We start from the raw sequence: 17,464 nt of genomic DNA on the forward strand, positions 1-17,464 counted from the left end.
TATCATTATAAAGCATAACTTAAAATGCCATTCTAAATTTATATCTAAGTCACCCACGTATGTCGTTATATTTAAAATAACCTTTAAACATCTAAATCTTATTCTAATTATATTCATGTGCATTATATAGAAATGTCCAAAAAGTAAACTAAAATATAATTCTAAATTTCCTATTTATATCATTGTTAATATATAATACTAAGTTAAGGTAAATACACATGATGAGTGTCACATGTAGACCATTTATACATGTACGTGAGGAGGTGATGAAAAATATTAATTTTATGCTAAACATAATGTATGGAGGTGCGATGCAAAATGAAAAAAGTGTGAATGTGGATGAAAAAGTGTATAAAGTAATTACTAATTAAAAATCAATCACAATCGGATAAAGAGTATTATGTTGAAGTATTGAAAAATAAGAGAGTAGTGGGTAAATAATTTTAACAATTAGCTAGGAGTTTAATTGCTAAATAATTTTTAAATTCAATAGCTTTTAAAAACATTAGCTTATGCGGGAGCACGAGTTGACGGACTAGTGTAACCCAAAGGCCCAAAGATCAATAGTCTCAGTGATCGTCGCCCACTTCAGGCCAATATATGCATTCACAAAATATCAGATCAGTTGGTGGCTTTGCTTCAGACGGGATGACATTGTGCTTGGTAGTGCTTATTGCAGATCTGTTTTCGTTTTTTCCCATGCCATGCCACCATGAAATTATGTCGGTGCTCGGCATCCATAGTGTATAGCACCTTATGTGTATAGGTAGTGCTAAGATCTGACACATCATTCTTTTTCTATCACTTCTATTTCGCTTAGCTTAGTTCAAATTCTAAAATAATGGAGATATCCTAAATATGGATTATGATAATAAGTGACTCGGCACATTGTGACCGTGACAATTTTTTGGCAATGTCCACAGAGTAGTAGCAGGGAGACTGCAAAATCAAGTTAGTTGTAGGCCATTGCATACCTAAATACCTTGGCGGCCGATGTAACCCAAAGGCCCAAAAACCAAGTCTTTTGCGATCGTCGGACACTTCAGGTCAATATATGAAATATCAGATCAGTTGGTGGCTTTATTTGCTTCAGATGGGATGACATTGTATTTGGTAGTGCTTATTGCAGATCTGTTTTCATTGCTTACCATAATCCCATGCCATGCCACCGTGAAATTATGTTGGTGCTCGGCATCCATAGTATATAGCACCTTATGTGTAGCGCTAAGATCTGACACATCATTATTTTTCTAGCACTTCTATTTCGCTCCCACGTAAAAGAAACCTTGTGAGCATATGCTAAGATGGGCCCATCATTGTAAAATCTCTGCTTGGATGAGAATCTCCATATGGCCAGAAGTTTTGAGGCAAGCCGTAAGGATTGAAAGGTTTGGAATTTGGAAGGAATTGGGACTGGAATTGTTTGCTGAATTTAGGTGGAAAGTTAGTGCTGGCAACCTGTGATGATGGATGCCTTTGTGGGTGGATTGACTGCTTATGTTTGGCTGTCGTGGAGACGAGGAGTTGGAAGGATTGAAGACAGTCATGTGGTTCATGGTAGTTTTTCTTCTTTGTGTAACTTTTCTTGTGTGTGTTTGACATGGCTGGGTAAGGTTCTGTTTGGCATGGCTCCGACTTTACTATTTTCTGCTCCAACTTCAAACTAGCTACCTCTACGTGGAGTTGAAGCTGAATGAATGGGGTGTATGGAAGGGTATTCCAGCTCTAGAAAAGAGGGTTTTCAAGGTGGATTGATATTGTTACCCCCAACTCATGGTCCCATGTGTCATCCTCTAACCATCTCTATTTTTTTTTCTTTCCGAGGTTTCCTTCTTCCTTGGAACGAGCCTATTCGAGCCGCTGCTCAGACACACGATCAATTATGTTCAAGCAAATAGATCAATACAAGGTCTCTGTCCGGCAGGCACTCGATGACGGCTTCACCAGGTTGTCCGTACCTGAGCTGCTCGCCCAGTATTGCCAGGTTCTCGCTCGCCACCGCCATCGACGCAGCGTGTACCTCACCCTCCGTCCACAGCGCCGGGCCGCCGGCCACAACGACTTGAGGCACGTGTCGTCGAGGAACCTGATGAAAGCGGCATCCCCACCACGGCGCCCACAGGGGCTTCCTCGCGGCGCTGGAGCGCCGGACGGTGGCTTGGGACCGCGCGGCGCGGCACTGGACGGGGGCAGAAAGGGGGCGACGGCCGCGCGCTGGACAGGGGGTGGGGGGGGGCATGTGGTGCCGTGGGGACAGGGGCGGCGAGAAGGCGTGTCGGCGGCGGCAGCACACACGCTCTCGTCTCCTCTTCCCAGGGCCCACATGCGCCTACTCCGGCGGGGGCGGCCATGGTCGTGGCCTCCCCTCCCTCCCTACCGGTGTTCCCTGCTCCTCCCAGCGCCCGCCTGCACCTGCTCCAGCCGTCGTGGCACGTAGAATGTCAAGTAGCGCGGCGACGCCCCAAGCAGCTGCGGCCTGAGTCCTGGTGGACGCCATTGGAGGAACGCTCATGGGATACAGCCGTAGAGGACCATGAGATTGTTGGATTTTGACTCAAATTAGTGCTCAGTTGTGAGTCGAAGGTGTTTGGTTTTAGGACTGTCACATAGAATGTACAGTTACTAATTAGAGTATTAATTAGGAGTATTAAATATAGATTAATTATAAAACTAATTGTATAAATGAAGGCTAATTCATAAGACGAATCTATTAAGCTTAATTAATTCATAATTTGATCATGTAGTGCTACAGTAAATATGTGCTAATCAGGGATTAATTAGGCCCTGTTTGGATACAAACTCCTAAAATTTAGTAGTGTACTAAAGTTTAGGACCCTCAAATTGCTAGTCCTAAAGTTTAGTACATGGCTGTTTGGATGGACTACTAATCTTTAGAACTTTAGAGGAAAAATATCATTTTTACCCACCAATTACTCCCCTAAACTACCCCTGCACTGTTCATGTCATTAATGCATGCGAGGGCAATAGGGGTAAAGGGGGACTTGGGGATCACTTTAGGAGAAATAGGATCCATTAGTACCCCTTGGCCCTCCTAATGAAAATGACCCTCCTAAAGTTTAGGAGTGCACTTTTAGGACCCATGTTTGGATGCACAAGTCCATAAGTGGACTCCTAATCTTTAGGAGGGTGTATCCAAATAGGACCTTAGTCTTAATAGATTCGTCTTACGAATTAGCCACGATTTATGTAATTAGTTTTATAATTAGTTCATGTTTAGTTCTAATGGTATCCAAACATCTAATATAATCCGAACTAAAAATTAGTCCATGGATCCAAACACGACCACCGACGGATTAGGATTGTCTTTGAGCGGATTGAAGAGAAAAATGAGAAATTGGACAGGGCCAAGAGATGAGTAGGCAGGTGCTTGACTGCTCGTGCTTGCCGATTAGCAAAGATAGTATAAGACCCCGTTTGGATCCTGGGATTATAAGAATTCGGATAAGAATTCAGATTCTGAATAGTAATAATCTAGTTGTTTGGATTATAGAATTATGGGTTACTTGAAAAGCTAAATTATCTGAAATGTCTTTAGTTTGGGTTTGAGAATGAGGATTGAAATAGGGCTACAATCGTCATTTCTAAACCTATAATCTCCAAATAGCTAGGTTGGAGAAGATAGTAGGATTATTAGAATCTAGATGGGTAGATTCTTATAATCCATTCTAAAATCCAATCCATTTATAATCCATTCTAAAATCCAATCCATTTAGATTCATTAGTGATTATTTTTAGCTGGATTATATAATCTCTGTGGATCCAAACGGGACCCAAGCTGCTGCCGGCTTGCTCTCGTCGGGATTCAAACAAGAACAACTGCAGCTGTTGTTCTTGGATCGAGTTTGGTGGACATTTTATCTGGAAGGCTGAAACGCAGACAGCAGCGAGCTGAGAAGAGAGAGATGCGAGAGATAAGAGAGAGCGGAGGGGCCTATCTGCCGGAATCCTCTTCGTCGCTGGTAGGCGCAAATTGACCGTCGCTACACTGGTCGGCTTCCGTAGTGCTCCTTTTACGGACCTCGAGGCACCTCGCACTGGTCTAACAAACAGGATAAGGAAAGAAGAAGCAAAGCACATGGAGCAAGAGAACGCCAAATTAAAGCACATGGAACCAGATGAGGGTCCAAGCGATGCGCTCCTGCAAGTAGGTGTGTTTGGTTGCCTGGCTAAACCCAAGCATGTCTAATGCAGTGCAATCTGCTCGTATTTGGTTGCTTGGTTAGGCTAAGCCTAGCTAGCATAAAATTGTATTTGGTTGATTGTACATCTTATTATGATAACCTTGTACAAGCCATAGGTGAAGTTACCATCCTATTCCCCCTCTTCTCCACCACCTCCGACCACACCCTCCTCCTCACCTCCGGCCACACTCGCTACCACCCTCTACCTCCCAACGGGCGCTGCCGGCCGTGCAGGCGAGGTCCGTGGTCGCCGCATGGGCCGTTGTGGCCGTGCAGGCGAGATCCTCCACGTGGGGCCGCCACCGGCCACGTGGGCGAGCTCCGTCGCGCGGGCGCAGGATTGCCGCTGGCTGCGTGGGTGAGCTTCGCCCTACGAGTGCAGGACCGCCGCCGCACGGGCGCGTGGGCGAGCTTGGCGAGCTCCTCCGTGCGGGGCCGCCGCCGACCGTGTGGGCGAGGTCCATCGCGTGGGCCGCCCCTGGCTATACGGGCAAGCTTTGCCGTAGGGCCGCCCCCAGCTGTAAAGGCAAGCTTCGCCGCGGGGCCACCGCCGACCGTGTGGGGCCAAGGTCCTCTCCTCTGCGCGGCCGTTGTCCTCTTCGTGCAGGCGTACGGGCGACAGGCGAAGTGAAGAGAACACTGGAGAAGAGAAGACCAGGAGGTGAGCCAACTCGAGGGGTGGCTGCACGGAGCCTTGCTCCGTGGAGACACCGGATCTAGGCATTCCCAGCAAGCCTAGCTAAGGGCTTGTTTGGGAGCACTTCACTCCAGCAAAAATCACTCCACTCCACTAACTTCAGAAAAATCGCAGCCAAACGCGTTCGGCTCCAGGAACTCCGGCTCCAGGAAAAACGTGGAGAGGGGGGTAGATCCACGTTTTTTATGGAGTACCTCAAGAGGTACTCCAAAAACTCTATTTACAAACCTTCTCGTGGAGTTGGTGAGTATTTACCCACCATTGTCATCCATTACACACATACCCCTTCGATTCCAATAAAAAAAGAACCGATCCCCTCCTTCCTCCGACTTCCTATTTCCCGTTGCCCCTCCCCTAGCGCCGCCGTCGAAATCCCTAGCGCCGCCTGGCTACCGCCGGCGCTATTTCTGGCGAAATGGACAGGGATGGCAATCCTCATCCACCGGATCCTCTGATTTCATCTTCTGTTCATCGTCACGAATCAATTTTGGCATCAGCACATGGCTTCCAGAGGTTGGTCGCGGCCGCCACCGGCCGGGGGAACTTGGGTGGCGTGCAGGTCGGCACGCAGGAAGATGACCTGGGCGCTGCAACGGGCAAAGATGACGCGTGCAGGGGCGGTGTCGGGGCCAGGAAGATGGCGACAATGGTGTGGGCGGTGGCGGACGAGGTGGCCTGGGCGGTGGCGGACGAGGTGCAGGTGGCCTGGGCGGCGGCGGACAAGGTGCGTTCGGTAGGTCCAGGGGTGCCGTCGGTGACCGTGGCCGTGCTGGCCAGGGTGGCGGCCATGGTCATGGTTCCGTGGCGTCAAAAAGGATTGCTCCTGACATGGTAATTCTCCTGACACGAATGATCCAGCAGTATGTTATATGGGGTGAACATAGACACAACATAGAGATAATTCATGCTACTGCCATCAAACAGATCAAGTTACGAGCTCAAATTTATCTTTGATGTAATTCATGCTACTGCCATGTTGCATATAATTCATGCTCAAACAGATAATTCATGCTACTGCCATGTTACGAGCTCAAACAGATAATTCATGCTACTACCATGTTGCATATATAATTGATGGACAATACTACGAGGGTAATGTCAATGTTGATTATAGTGGGAACTGTATATTCCTTTAACAACGGTTTGAAAGAAATGCTTTGGCACGATCACTGGTAGTTTTATCGATAGATTCATTGGTAATGCTGAAGGCTATCATGTGACTGGTGATTAGAGTGGTACTACCAACGTGAATGGTATGGATAATGAAGCATGAGGTTAGAGGCAATCTTTCTTGCTGATAATAGACTGAACAGACCTGGATGATTATTGTGGCTACCATGGTCCTTCACAATTTCATTCGTGAACATGAAGATGAAGATGAAGACTTTGCTTGGTTTGATCACGATCCTAATTTTGTTCCTACAATACCGGAAAGATATAACAAATATGCAGTTTCACAAACGACGTCGGATGGGTCAACTTCGGCACTCAACGCATCAACTATCACTAGTAGCGAACTCACCTTCTATGCGCCCCATTTTATCCCGGTTTAAAGTTAGCTCGGGACAAAAGGTTCACCACTCGGGACTAAAGCCCGTTCGCTGGCGGGGGGCTCACCAACCGGGACCTTTTATCCCGGTTGCAAAGGCTAGTGGAAAAAAAAGACCCTGAGAGGCCTTTTATCCCGGTTTGAAACACCAACCGGCATAAAAGACCCCCCCTCCCGGTTGGTGTTACCAACCGGATAAAAAGGTCGAGAGCCTTTTATCCCAGTTTGTAATACCAACCGGAATAAAAGGGGGTCTTTTATCCCGGTTTGAATTTATCCCGGTTGGTGTTTCAAACCGGGATAAAAGGGTCCCCAACGGGGTGGCTGAAAGAGGACTAAATCCCTCAAAACCTTTTATCCCGGTTTGTAATACCAATCGGGATAAAAGGGGGTCTTTTATCCCGGTTGGTGTTTCCAACCGGAATAAAAGGGTTCCCCACGAGTTAATACAAAAGGATTGCATCCCCTATATAGTCAGATGTGTTGTGTAGGTGGGATGGCAAGGAAGCTACGCGCGAGGCTGGAGGTCGTGGGTTCGAATCCCACGTAGCGCGCACGCGCATATTTCGCGTGAAAAATCGTGTGACTTGTGACTTGTGGGGAGGCCTCCCGTGATTTCTTTTTTTTTTTGCAGCGCCTGGCGTGGTGACCCGTTTTATGCCGGTTGGTATTACCAACCGGGATAAAGGAGATCTTTAGTCCCTGTTGAGTGACCCGGGACAAAAGACTCCCCCTTTTGTCTCGATTGGTTTATCCTGGATGGATTTTCAGGATATTTGCATCCTACCAACCGGGACTAATACCAAGTTCTCTACCAGTGTATGGATGTCTTTCGTGATGAGCTAGCTACCGCACTCTCTCTTGCTTGGAAGTAGTTTGTAATAGAAAGGATGATTTTGTACCGTACTTGTTGCGATCTTTCGTTTAGCAAAACATTATCGAGTTGGACAATTTTTTTAACAAAAATCCTATAGCGAATTACTTTAACACCTATGTACTGTAGCGCCATGTTACTGTAGCGAAATATTGTACCACGGAAAAAATCAAAAAAACCCTCTCCACATTGCTATAAACAGAACCAGCTATCAATCATGGGCAAAATAGAACTTTCCCACCAAATTTTTGTGTTTCTGGAGCTGTGCACTACAAACAGCCAAACGCGTATAGCAGCTCCATGATTTTCTGGAGTTGGTGAAGTGGAGCAGGGAAACTGTGGAGCTGGTGGAGTAGAGCTGATTTTCAGAAGGTGGAGTGCTCCCAAACAAGCTCTAAAACCCCCTTCTTGCATTAGCAAAGTCTGCCTAAGAGGCTTATACAGGCAACTAAATATGAGCTAGTTGGCTCCAGCGACCAAACACACCCATAGAATGAAAGCACAAGACTCTGTGTGCTGCGAGCGCGTGTGCTTTCTTTTTTTATAATAAAGATCGAGTACTGTGTTGAGTTTGAAACCGTATGTCTTGTTTACCTTTGAATTATGTTCATTTGTGCCGAAGTTACATTTGCTAGTCCGCATTAGCCAATCGAATAAAACTGAAGAAACGGAAGCATGACCCTCCTGAAGTCATGTTTTTTTTCTTCTAAAATGGAATTCCAAACACCAAACCCTAAGCAAAGGCAGCAACATTTGCGTGTTTCTTCTCTGAATCCTACCGCTCCGGCAGTGTGGACCTTTGACTCACCACAGTCCATGCATCTTCGTGGCGTTGTCATGTTAATGACGCTGGTCTATGCGCAAATTTGAAATCTAATTTAGGAATAATTTATGTGAACCATAAATCAATTTATCAAATGAGTTTATACTATGGTAATTGGGTAGAGTAACGCGAAGGTTTTGCTCCCGTTGCAACACACGAACATTTTTACCGGTAACTATAATCAACAACACTCTTGGTGTAATGGCTACCTCTCACGATGATATACAGCAGCATCTGTATATCAAGGTGTGTGACACTGTTAAAGAATAGTATTTTAATGTCTGAACCGCATGGAAAACACAAGCACCTTTTTTCTAAGTTTTTTTTTGCAGGCACCCTTCAATCTAGTGTTTAGTAGAGTGCTAGTGGAAGAAGATTTCTTCGGAAAAAACACACCAAACCTGCCCTGAGAATCGAAAGAGTGGGCGGGGCTTGACTCGTCGGCGCCGGGAGGTTCTGACGAGTAAGGCTTCCAGCGGCGGCGGCGCTGCAGGGCGCGGGCGGCGGCCGACGGGGCGAGGCCGGAGCAACGCGGGCCACAAAGAGACACGTGACCCCACCGACTCTGGGAAGTGGCAGCCTTGTCGGGTCCAGCCGACCAACCACAACATGACTGCCCAAATTGTCGTTCACTCGTTCGTACGCCCATCTACGAAGTCACATGACGTAGAAGCTTCTACGGCGTGCGACTCCGACTCAACCGTACCCGTGCTAAGGAAGCCGCACCATGGATGCTGGAACCAGAACTCTCCGTTGTTAGTAGCGTCTAGCGTGGAAGTCTCGCGTTGGGCAAGCAAGGTACAGCAGTGAAACTCGATCACACGTCATTGCTGACTCTGCTTGGGCTCAGATATTTGTGTACAGTGCTATATGGGAGCTCCAACAACGCCAAGATATTTGTGTACAGTGCTATATGGGAGCTCCAACAACGCCAACCTGGACACACTCTGGATCATGGATGCATGGCTTGCCTTTCTTTTTTTTTTCTCCTCTCTTTTCAGATTTTTTCTCTTGCTTCGGTTCGATCGAGATGTGACGTGTGTGCACGCATGTAACTGAGCCGACTTCGGTTTGTCGCGTGCTCGGTGGTTTCCGCGCCGGCGGATAGCAGATTAGCAGGCTAGCAGCTCGTATTTTATTTCCGCCCGCCGGCGTCGCGCCAACGTGTTTGGCCAATAACGTCAGCTGAATGCGCGACCGTGCACATAGCGTTAGGAGAACACACAGATAGATCTTTTGTCCACTCATGGGGCGTTAGTTTTTGATGCGGTAATAATGGAAGCATTACTATCAAATCTAACAGATAGTTTCCGAGGAGACTACCGTGACCCCCTTTAGTACCGGGTGAGCTCCACCCGATACTAAAGGTCACCTATTAGTACTGGGTGGAGGCTTCACCCGGTACTAATGTGCCTGAGGGTCTTTAATACCGGGTGGATGCGGGGCTGGGGGCGGCGGGCGATGGCGGCGGATCTGTGGCGGTGTGGGGCAAGGGCGGAGCTCGGGCTCGGGTAGGGGGGTGGGGGCCGCGTTGGGCTCGAGTCGGCGGGGTGCGGCTCGGGCGGGATGGGATTTCTTTTTTATTTTTTAATACCTCCTTTAGTATCGGTGCGACAAGTACGTAAGTGGTGTTTATCTGAGGCCAAGCCAAGCTCTATCACATGGATGCTAACTTGTTAAACATCAACATCAAACGAAGCTGATAATCACTTGCACGGTTGTACCTGGCTACGACGAGCCGTTCACCAATTTGACTCCAACTAGGTGAGAAAAGATTTGAGCCAGCGGTTAAAATAGGTATGTGCTTGTGGGTTTCGCATCAGCCAACAACCTTCTACCAACACAAATTACCATTTGCGAGCACAAACGGTTCTCCAACCTCCAATGGATAGGATCCAAACACCCGCTAGCTAGTTTATTCCATCTTCAATAATCTCAACCCCTTTTATTTAGGGGCATCTCTTTAGCAAAACTCAACTAATATAAATCTAGAAAACATCTCAAATCAAATTAAAATATGTATCTTTGAAAATTTGAAGATCTTGGTATATGGAACTCAAACTGGATAAGAATTGCTACAATCATAGATCTTCAAGATTTTTGGAGCCAGTCATCCATAACTCTGGAAAATCATGGGGTAGAAGTTGTGGACACTAGGGTATCATATAGTTGAAATCTTTTAATTTATTATGATTTTGGATTAAACGTATATTTTATAAGAACTTGCTTTTACCTTCCAAACTCCAAATTCCGCACGGATCTTAGAGCTGGAACTGTTCCAACAGTCCCTTAATTTGTTAAGTTTGCATCCACACAAGGTCTTAGAGATGAACATGCATGCCAAGGTACTCATGATTATTACATATCAGTAACAAATCGTTTACTCTTATCCAAACATGGTAGACCCGCTAGTCATTGCAATGCTACCATGTCAAGAAATATAATATTTGTGACGGAAAATAGTTTAAAAAATATTTTCTGCCGTGATGCACAATACATTAAGCATATTCAATTCAAATCCTTTTCATGTGATGTTCATCGTCCATCGTTCAATGCAACATCAGGGTTCTACTAATTTACCACTACTAGATGATCAACTTCTAGTACCGATCGGTAACCCCCTTTAATACCGGGCGCCCGACCGGTATAGCTTGGTCGGTACTACATGTCACGCCATTTAGTACCGGTCAGCCCAACCGGTACTAAATGGCGCATTTAGTAACACTAACCGGTACTAAACTTCAGCCACGTCACGCTGTTGCGGACGACAGTTTAGTACCAGTTGGTTTTATTAACCGGTACTAAAGTTTATTCCTTTTCTTTTTTTATTTACCCTTTTGTTTTAATTTGTATTCGTATCCGACGGAGCTTTTACTAATAATATTATGTTAATATATCAACCCATTCAAATCCAAGTATCACAAGTATCAACCCATTCAAATCATTAACACTCAATAGTTCATACATCAATACTTAAGGTCTTAGAGAGAACAAGTTCAAATCCATAAGAAAAGGGTACGGTAGGAGTATATCCATGCATGCTACATATTTAATAATTCGCTTCGCTTATGTAGATATGCCACATAGCTTAAGTCTCCAATCGTAAAGCTTAGAACTTCATCAATATAAGCTAGAGTATGAATTAGTGCACTCTCTAACGCTTCACAAGGACGGTCACATGCACTACCATAAATCTCGAACAATGGAGACAACGTCAACTAAAATGGCCCGTAGAAAGTGAGATGAGCCTGGAGCTTGAAATCTCTGGTGCGTATTGGGTTTCCATCAGTGTAACTATAATTCAACACATCCAAGACTTGAGCCAGAATCGCATGAAAGCTCATTGCCGCCAAGGTTTGACCAAAGACATCCTAAAAGAAGAGAATAACATGATGAAATTTAAAAGACGCAACATAATTAAAGATAAAATGATGATTAGATATGTTACATACCATGTCATGTTGATTGAGCCGACAAAGCCTCTCAGTAGTCCTAGTCACATTGCTTTCTCCCTCCTTGAGTGCCTTTATTCGAAAATGTGAGAAGTTTGGCACAAAGTACCCATGATCCTTAAGCTATTGTAGGTAGGCCTCCACGGCGGTCCTTTCAAAAGTTACCCTACTTGGTGCTAATTGACCCCATGCGGCAATTGAAACCATCCGGATGGGGTGTCCTGATACTCTCATCCAGTTGGCCTGTGTTTCTCGAACAGGTACTTGAAAACAGATTATTACTCTTTTAAAATTCCGTGGACCAACTATCTCAAATTGCACTAAAGGAGAAGTACCACCTAGAACTTCGACAACATCTTTCAGCCATCTAATATTGTTGATAAGCTACATTGTATGTAAGTAAATTTAGGAATTATTCATGTGTAGTAAAAAAATCAGTTACTAGAAGAAAAGAATATTACTATGTTGGGAATTGCTCCTTTTCTTCAATCACCTTTTGGTAAGTCAATAACGCGATTAAGGAAGTGAATTCTTGGAGGATGAGCCAACGGTGGCTCCTCGAAAACATAGTGTCCACGGCCGCTACAACCACGGCAAGAAAAACTTTCACTTGCCATAGTTAGCCCAAACTGTCCAAATAAAATTATGATAAGATAATTTGCCACCATTTTTCTTAACTACTCAACTTTGCCACCAATAATCATTGTCAGATACGCACATCATATACATTGAAATAAATCTAGTCCATCATTTCATAGCCATCCACAATTCGATCGCAATGCTACCCATGAATATCTACATGTCCTCTAAGAGATATAGCCTTATACCATAATTGTATCATAAAAAATAATTACTTAGCATCCAATACAAATTGGTATCCAATTGAAACAAAATCATAGCCATTTTAATCCAATACGAGTAACAAAATCATTTTAATGCATCAAAAAAAGAAGAACTAACCGGGGAGGGCATACGGGGGAGGCACGGCGGCGCACGGGGGAGGCAGGGAGGGAAAGGCGCGGCGGTGGCCCATGGGGGAGGCGGGGAAGGGAGAGGTGCGGTGATGGGGACAGCGGCCGGAGACGGGGTGGCGGTGGTCTGGACGGGGCGACGGGTGACGGCGGCCGGGGATGGGGATGCGGCGATCAAGGGCGAGGCGACGGTGATGGAGCTGGGGATAGGGCAACGACGACGGTGACGGAGCTGAGGACGGGGTGACGGGCGACGGCGACAGGGTCAGCGGTCGACGATGAGGTGGTGGCGGTTGGGGACGGGGCGATGACGACGGGGACAGAGGCGACAGGCGATGGAACCGGGGATGGAGGGAGGAATAACTACGGCTTGTTGAAAACTGCTAAGTGTTTGGCGAAGATGAAGTATTTGTAGGTGGGACATTCAGTACCGATTATAGCACTTGCCCGGTACTAAATTGCTCCATCTAGTACTAGATAGGATTGTATGACGTCGGCTTCATGGGCCCATATGTTATAAACAAGGCAAATGTAAGAGATAAACCAAATCGGACCTTGAAGAATATATATATAATTTCTTGGACAAGCGACATTACAAGAAGTACATACTTTTATCGTATATCTTCAAGTGAGCATATTTCTCATTTCTTTTATTTTTTGAACTAGCAATTAAAAATAAGACTAAATAGCTTTTTACTATCCATATATGTACAGCTTCCACTGGATACTCCTTGTTATCGTGGTTGATCGAAGCATGGTCTATATCCTGGACTCTCTGAGGAGACCAAGAAATCAATACACCGACCTCATAGACATGCTTAACAGAGCATGGGCTCGCTTCCGTCAACATCACTCAGGTGAATTCAAGGAGCAACTTCATATCCACTCTGAATTCCCAGTTTGTATTGAATTTGCACATCTCGTGTCACTTCCTTGAACACAACAAATATTAACTAACCATGAATTCAGAGTACGTATACAAATTTCTTAATAATAAATTAGTTCTAATTGTGTAGATCCATTGATCTAATATAATAACCTTTGCTAATTATATAGATTATGCACATGAAGGAAGAACTCCTCGAGATGGAAAAAATCAGGGCAATTCAAGAACAATTTAGTGGATTTCTTTTGGATGAGATAGTAAATTTAGCGGGAGAGTTCCATAATGATGGATCAAATCTGCATCACCGTCAGGACTCAGTTTCAGAATAGTTGATCCAAAATGTTGAACTTGGAGAGTTGATGCAATGTAATATTATTCATCTATGTGTATGCATAATATGTCTATGTATAATATTATCTCAAATGTAATATTATAGATCAAATACAACTTTATATATATATATATATATATATTACGTATTAGAACTAGTAGTACAGGAAACAAATACGAAATACCAATATAGAATAAAGAAACAAAAAAGAAAATGAGTAAAGAAACAGAAAAGAAAAAACGTGGCAGCTAATTTAGTACCGGTTGGTCTCCTCAACCGTTACTAAAGGACACATTTAGTGCCGGTTATTTAAACCGATACTAAAGAAGGTTCTTTAGTACCGATTTAGCAATACCGGTTGCACAAGTTTGGACCGATATGCTTTCCCTAACGGTGTGACTACAAATTACAAATAGATAAACACATGAGCTCAATTAGCTGCAGGTGTGGCTGAAACCTAATCTCATTTCTGTTTCCTTCACCGGGCTCCATGCACGCTCCATTCCCGAGGCGGCGGCCACGTCCATTCCCTTGTCGCGACATCTATCTATCACCTGCATGCGTGAGCGCGCGTGACCCCTGTGACTTCTTCACCAGTTCCGATCGCGTGCCGGCGCAACCGTGCCGCCATTTGCCTAACGCCGTAGCTTTTAGCCACATCGATCGTCCGTATCAGATACGGCGGAGAACACACCGACTATATATAGACTCTTTTCTTTTCATTTTAGATAAAGCACTGCAGACTTATACAGAGGCACTGTTGATCTATGAATCACGGCATCCACGGCCGGCGGCATCCTTTCTCTGAGGCGGCGATGGAGCACGACGTCGCGCACGGTGGTGGTGCCGGCGGCGTCCCAGCCGGCGAAGCGTTCGAGGCGGTGCTGGATCAGCTGGAGCAGGAGGAGCTCAGCGACTCGGAGTCGGGCTCCGAGTCCATCGAGATCTCCGACCTGAAGCGCCGCATGTGGAAGGACCAGATGCTGCTCAACAAGTTGGAGGGCCGCGCCGGCGCCTTCCGGGCCGTCGGCGCCGAGGCCGGGCTGTCAAGCAGGCCGCTCGTGCTTCCTGGCGCGGGCGCGGAGGGGCTGGCGGAGGAGGAGACCCCCGATGTGCGGTGCCAGCGCAAGGCGATGCTCCGGGCGCAGGACGGCGTGCTCCGCCACATGCTCAAGATGATGGAGGCCTGCAACGCGCGCGGGTTCGTGTACGGCGTCATCGACGAGGCCGGCGAGCCCATGTCCGGCTCCTCCGACAGCCTCCGCGGCTGGTGGAAGGACAACGTCAGCTTCGACCGCGCCGGGCCCATGGCGCTCACGGTCCCCGCCGGCGAGTGCCCGCTGGGGATCGCGTCCTGCCTCCACCGCCTCCAGGACATCCAGGACAGCACCCTGGGCTCCGTGCTCTCCGCGCTCATCCAGCACTGCGAGCCCCCGCAGCGGAGCTTCCCGCTGGAGCGCGGCCTGGCGCCGCCGTGGTGGCCGACGGGGCAGGAGGTCTGGTGGGGCGCGCAGGGCGAGGTCCAGGCGCACCAGGGCGTGCCGCCGTACCGGAAGCCGCACGACCTCAAGAAGGCCTGGAAGATCAGCCTGCTCAGCGCGGTGATCAAGCACATGAGCCCGCGCTTCGACCAGATGCGCAAGCTCGTGTGGCAGTCCAAGCGCCTGCAGCAGAAGATGAGCGCCAAGGAGACGGAGGTGTGGTCGAAGATCCTCAGGCAGGAGGAGGTGCTCAGCCGCCGCCTCAAGACCTCGCTGCAGATCACGCCCCTCGACAACGACGACGACGACGACGACGACGGCCTGGAGGACGTGGTCGGCCGTGCGCACGACAAGCGCAAGCGCGAGCTGATCAGCACATCAAGAGACAACAGCTGGAGCAGCGGCAGCGGCGGCAGCAGAGGAGGGAGCGGGGAGCTGGCCGTCATGCTGCCGGAGCTGGCCGCCCTCGTGGCGGCGGATGACGAGAGCCGCCTGAGCCCGATCGACGAGCTCGTGAAGCTGTACTGCAGCCACGCGCCTGCTGATCAGGGCGGCGGCGGCCATCCGGAGAGCGGCGCCGTCGCCGTGGTGCCTCCCGTGGAGCTGGACATGTTCAGCGCCGGCGTCGTGCCGCCGGACGTGCCGTTCGATCTGATCGGGAGCTGCTCGGGGCTGGATGACGTGTTCCTACTGATGCTGGACTGAGTTAATTACCGTGGCGGCGGCCCACGCGGTAGGCCCCGCTGGGCGGGAAGGAGTGAGGTGGCGCGTTTCTGATGGATGCTAGATTCCATTTCTTCTGAGCTTATCGCGATTTTTTTAGGAAATGGAATTTTTATTCCGACCTCTTTCATTGAGACTGAGAACTTTCAAAAAGCAATACCAATGAACAAAATGATGAAATTAATTACAACTAAGCTTATTAGATGATACAGTCGTGGTTGGCGCAAACTTCCATAGCCGTAGTCTCCAACATACGACATGCTGACTTCAAACTCGATCTGTCCTTATCCTGTCTCAGCCTCCGGCTGATTGAGAACGAGCTTTCAAAAAGCAATACCAGCAAACAAAACGACGAGACCAATTACAAACTAAGCCTAGTACACCTGTAGTTGGCGCAAACCTCCATAGCCACAATCTCCAACATACAACATGCCTGCTTCAAACTCGATTGTCCTTCTCCGTTTGAAGGATTATCCAGAACCGTGTCCAATAAATGGTCTGAAAATAACCTGCAAATAAGAATATAATCTTTTCTTATAAAAATCGCATCATTGCGGCACAACCAAATAGATAAAAAAAATTGCACATACACCCACACAAACTTGAGGTCGTATTTTCCAATTTATTTGTTGGAGGCGTGTGAGTAATCGATTGATGTAACGTGTGAGTAATCGATTGGTGTTTGGTAACGTCGACGGGGTAAACTCATGATGAACACATTTATTTCGAAATTACTAAACCGCAATTGCCAAATCTACTTGAATCACGATTCAAAAATTGTGCCCATGAATCTTGATCCCATTTTCTCCACGTGTCTTATATCACCATCGCATCCTGCACGCAATCGTGTGGTAGCGCTAAAACAAATTATGTGATGGATTTGATGTCAGTGGGATTTTAATTTATAATGAGCTTAGAAGAAATTGGTCAGGGACGGTCGCATGATAAGGATCCTTCTAGGGTACTCTCTTCTTTCCATGGAGCTAGTAGGGGGGCTTGAGCCCCCCGGCGGATCTGGGCCCCGGGCTGCAGCCCGGGGTGAGGCCCAAGAGCAGTGGAAAACTTCTTCATAAAAATAGTATAACAAGGCTTTTTGTCCATTAGCCCACCCCGAAGAGAATTTAGCCCAGGTGCCCAGGTGGCCCAGCAACTCCCGTTGCGCTAGCACTGCCTCTACTTGAGCCTCCCGTGACCCGTCACCACTCACCCGTCCGGCCGCCCCCAGTGCGCGTGCGCCCTCCCCCCGACTCACCGCCAGGCGCCAGGACCAGCGCCCGCCCTAGCTCGCTGTCGGCCGCGCCCCCGCCGGTAGGCCGCCGCCCGCCGGCCCGCCCCCCGGCCCCCGCTGGCCGCTGCCCCGCCGGCCGCGCGCCACGCCCACGCCCGGCGCCCGGCGCCCCAAGGCCACGCCGGCGGCCGACCCATGTTGAAATTGCTCCGGGCCTCCGGTATGCAATTTTTTTTTTGAAATTGCT

At 47.6% G+C, this 17,464-nt stretch overlaps 1 protein-coding gene across 1 annotated transcript; it reads left to right on the forward strand.

The window, feature by feature from the left end:
• Positions 1-14,302: 14,302 nt before the first annotated feature.
• On the forward strand, positions 14,303-16,154 carry LOC117865617 (ETHYLENE INSENSITIVE 3-like 5 protein). Its single transcript, XM_034749844.2, has one exon. It carries the CDS (start codon positions 14,553-14,555, stop codon positions 15,969-15,971), a length of 1,419 nt encoding a protein of 472 aa, XP_034605735.1. The 5' UTR covers positions 14,303-14,552; the 3' UTR covers positions 15,972-16,154.
• The last annotated feature ends 1,310 nt before the right edge of the window (positions 16,155-17,464 follow it).

The sequence above is a fragment of the Setaria viridis genome, chromosome 1, assembly GCF_005286985.2.
Source record: "Setaria viridis chromosome 1, Setaria_viridis_v4.0, whole genome shotgun sequence".
Taxonomy (NCBI): Eukaryota; Viridiplantae; Streptophyta; class Magnoliopsida; order Poales; family Poaceae; genus Setaria; species Setaria viridis.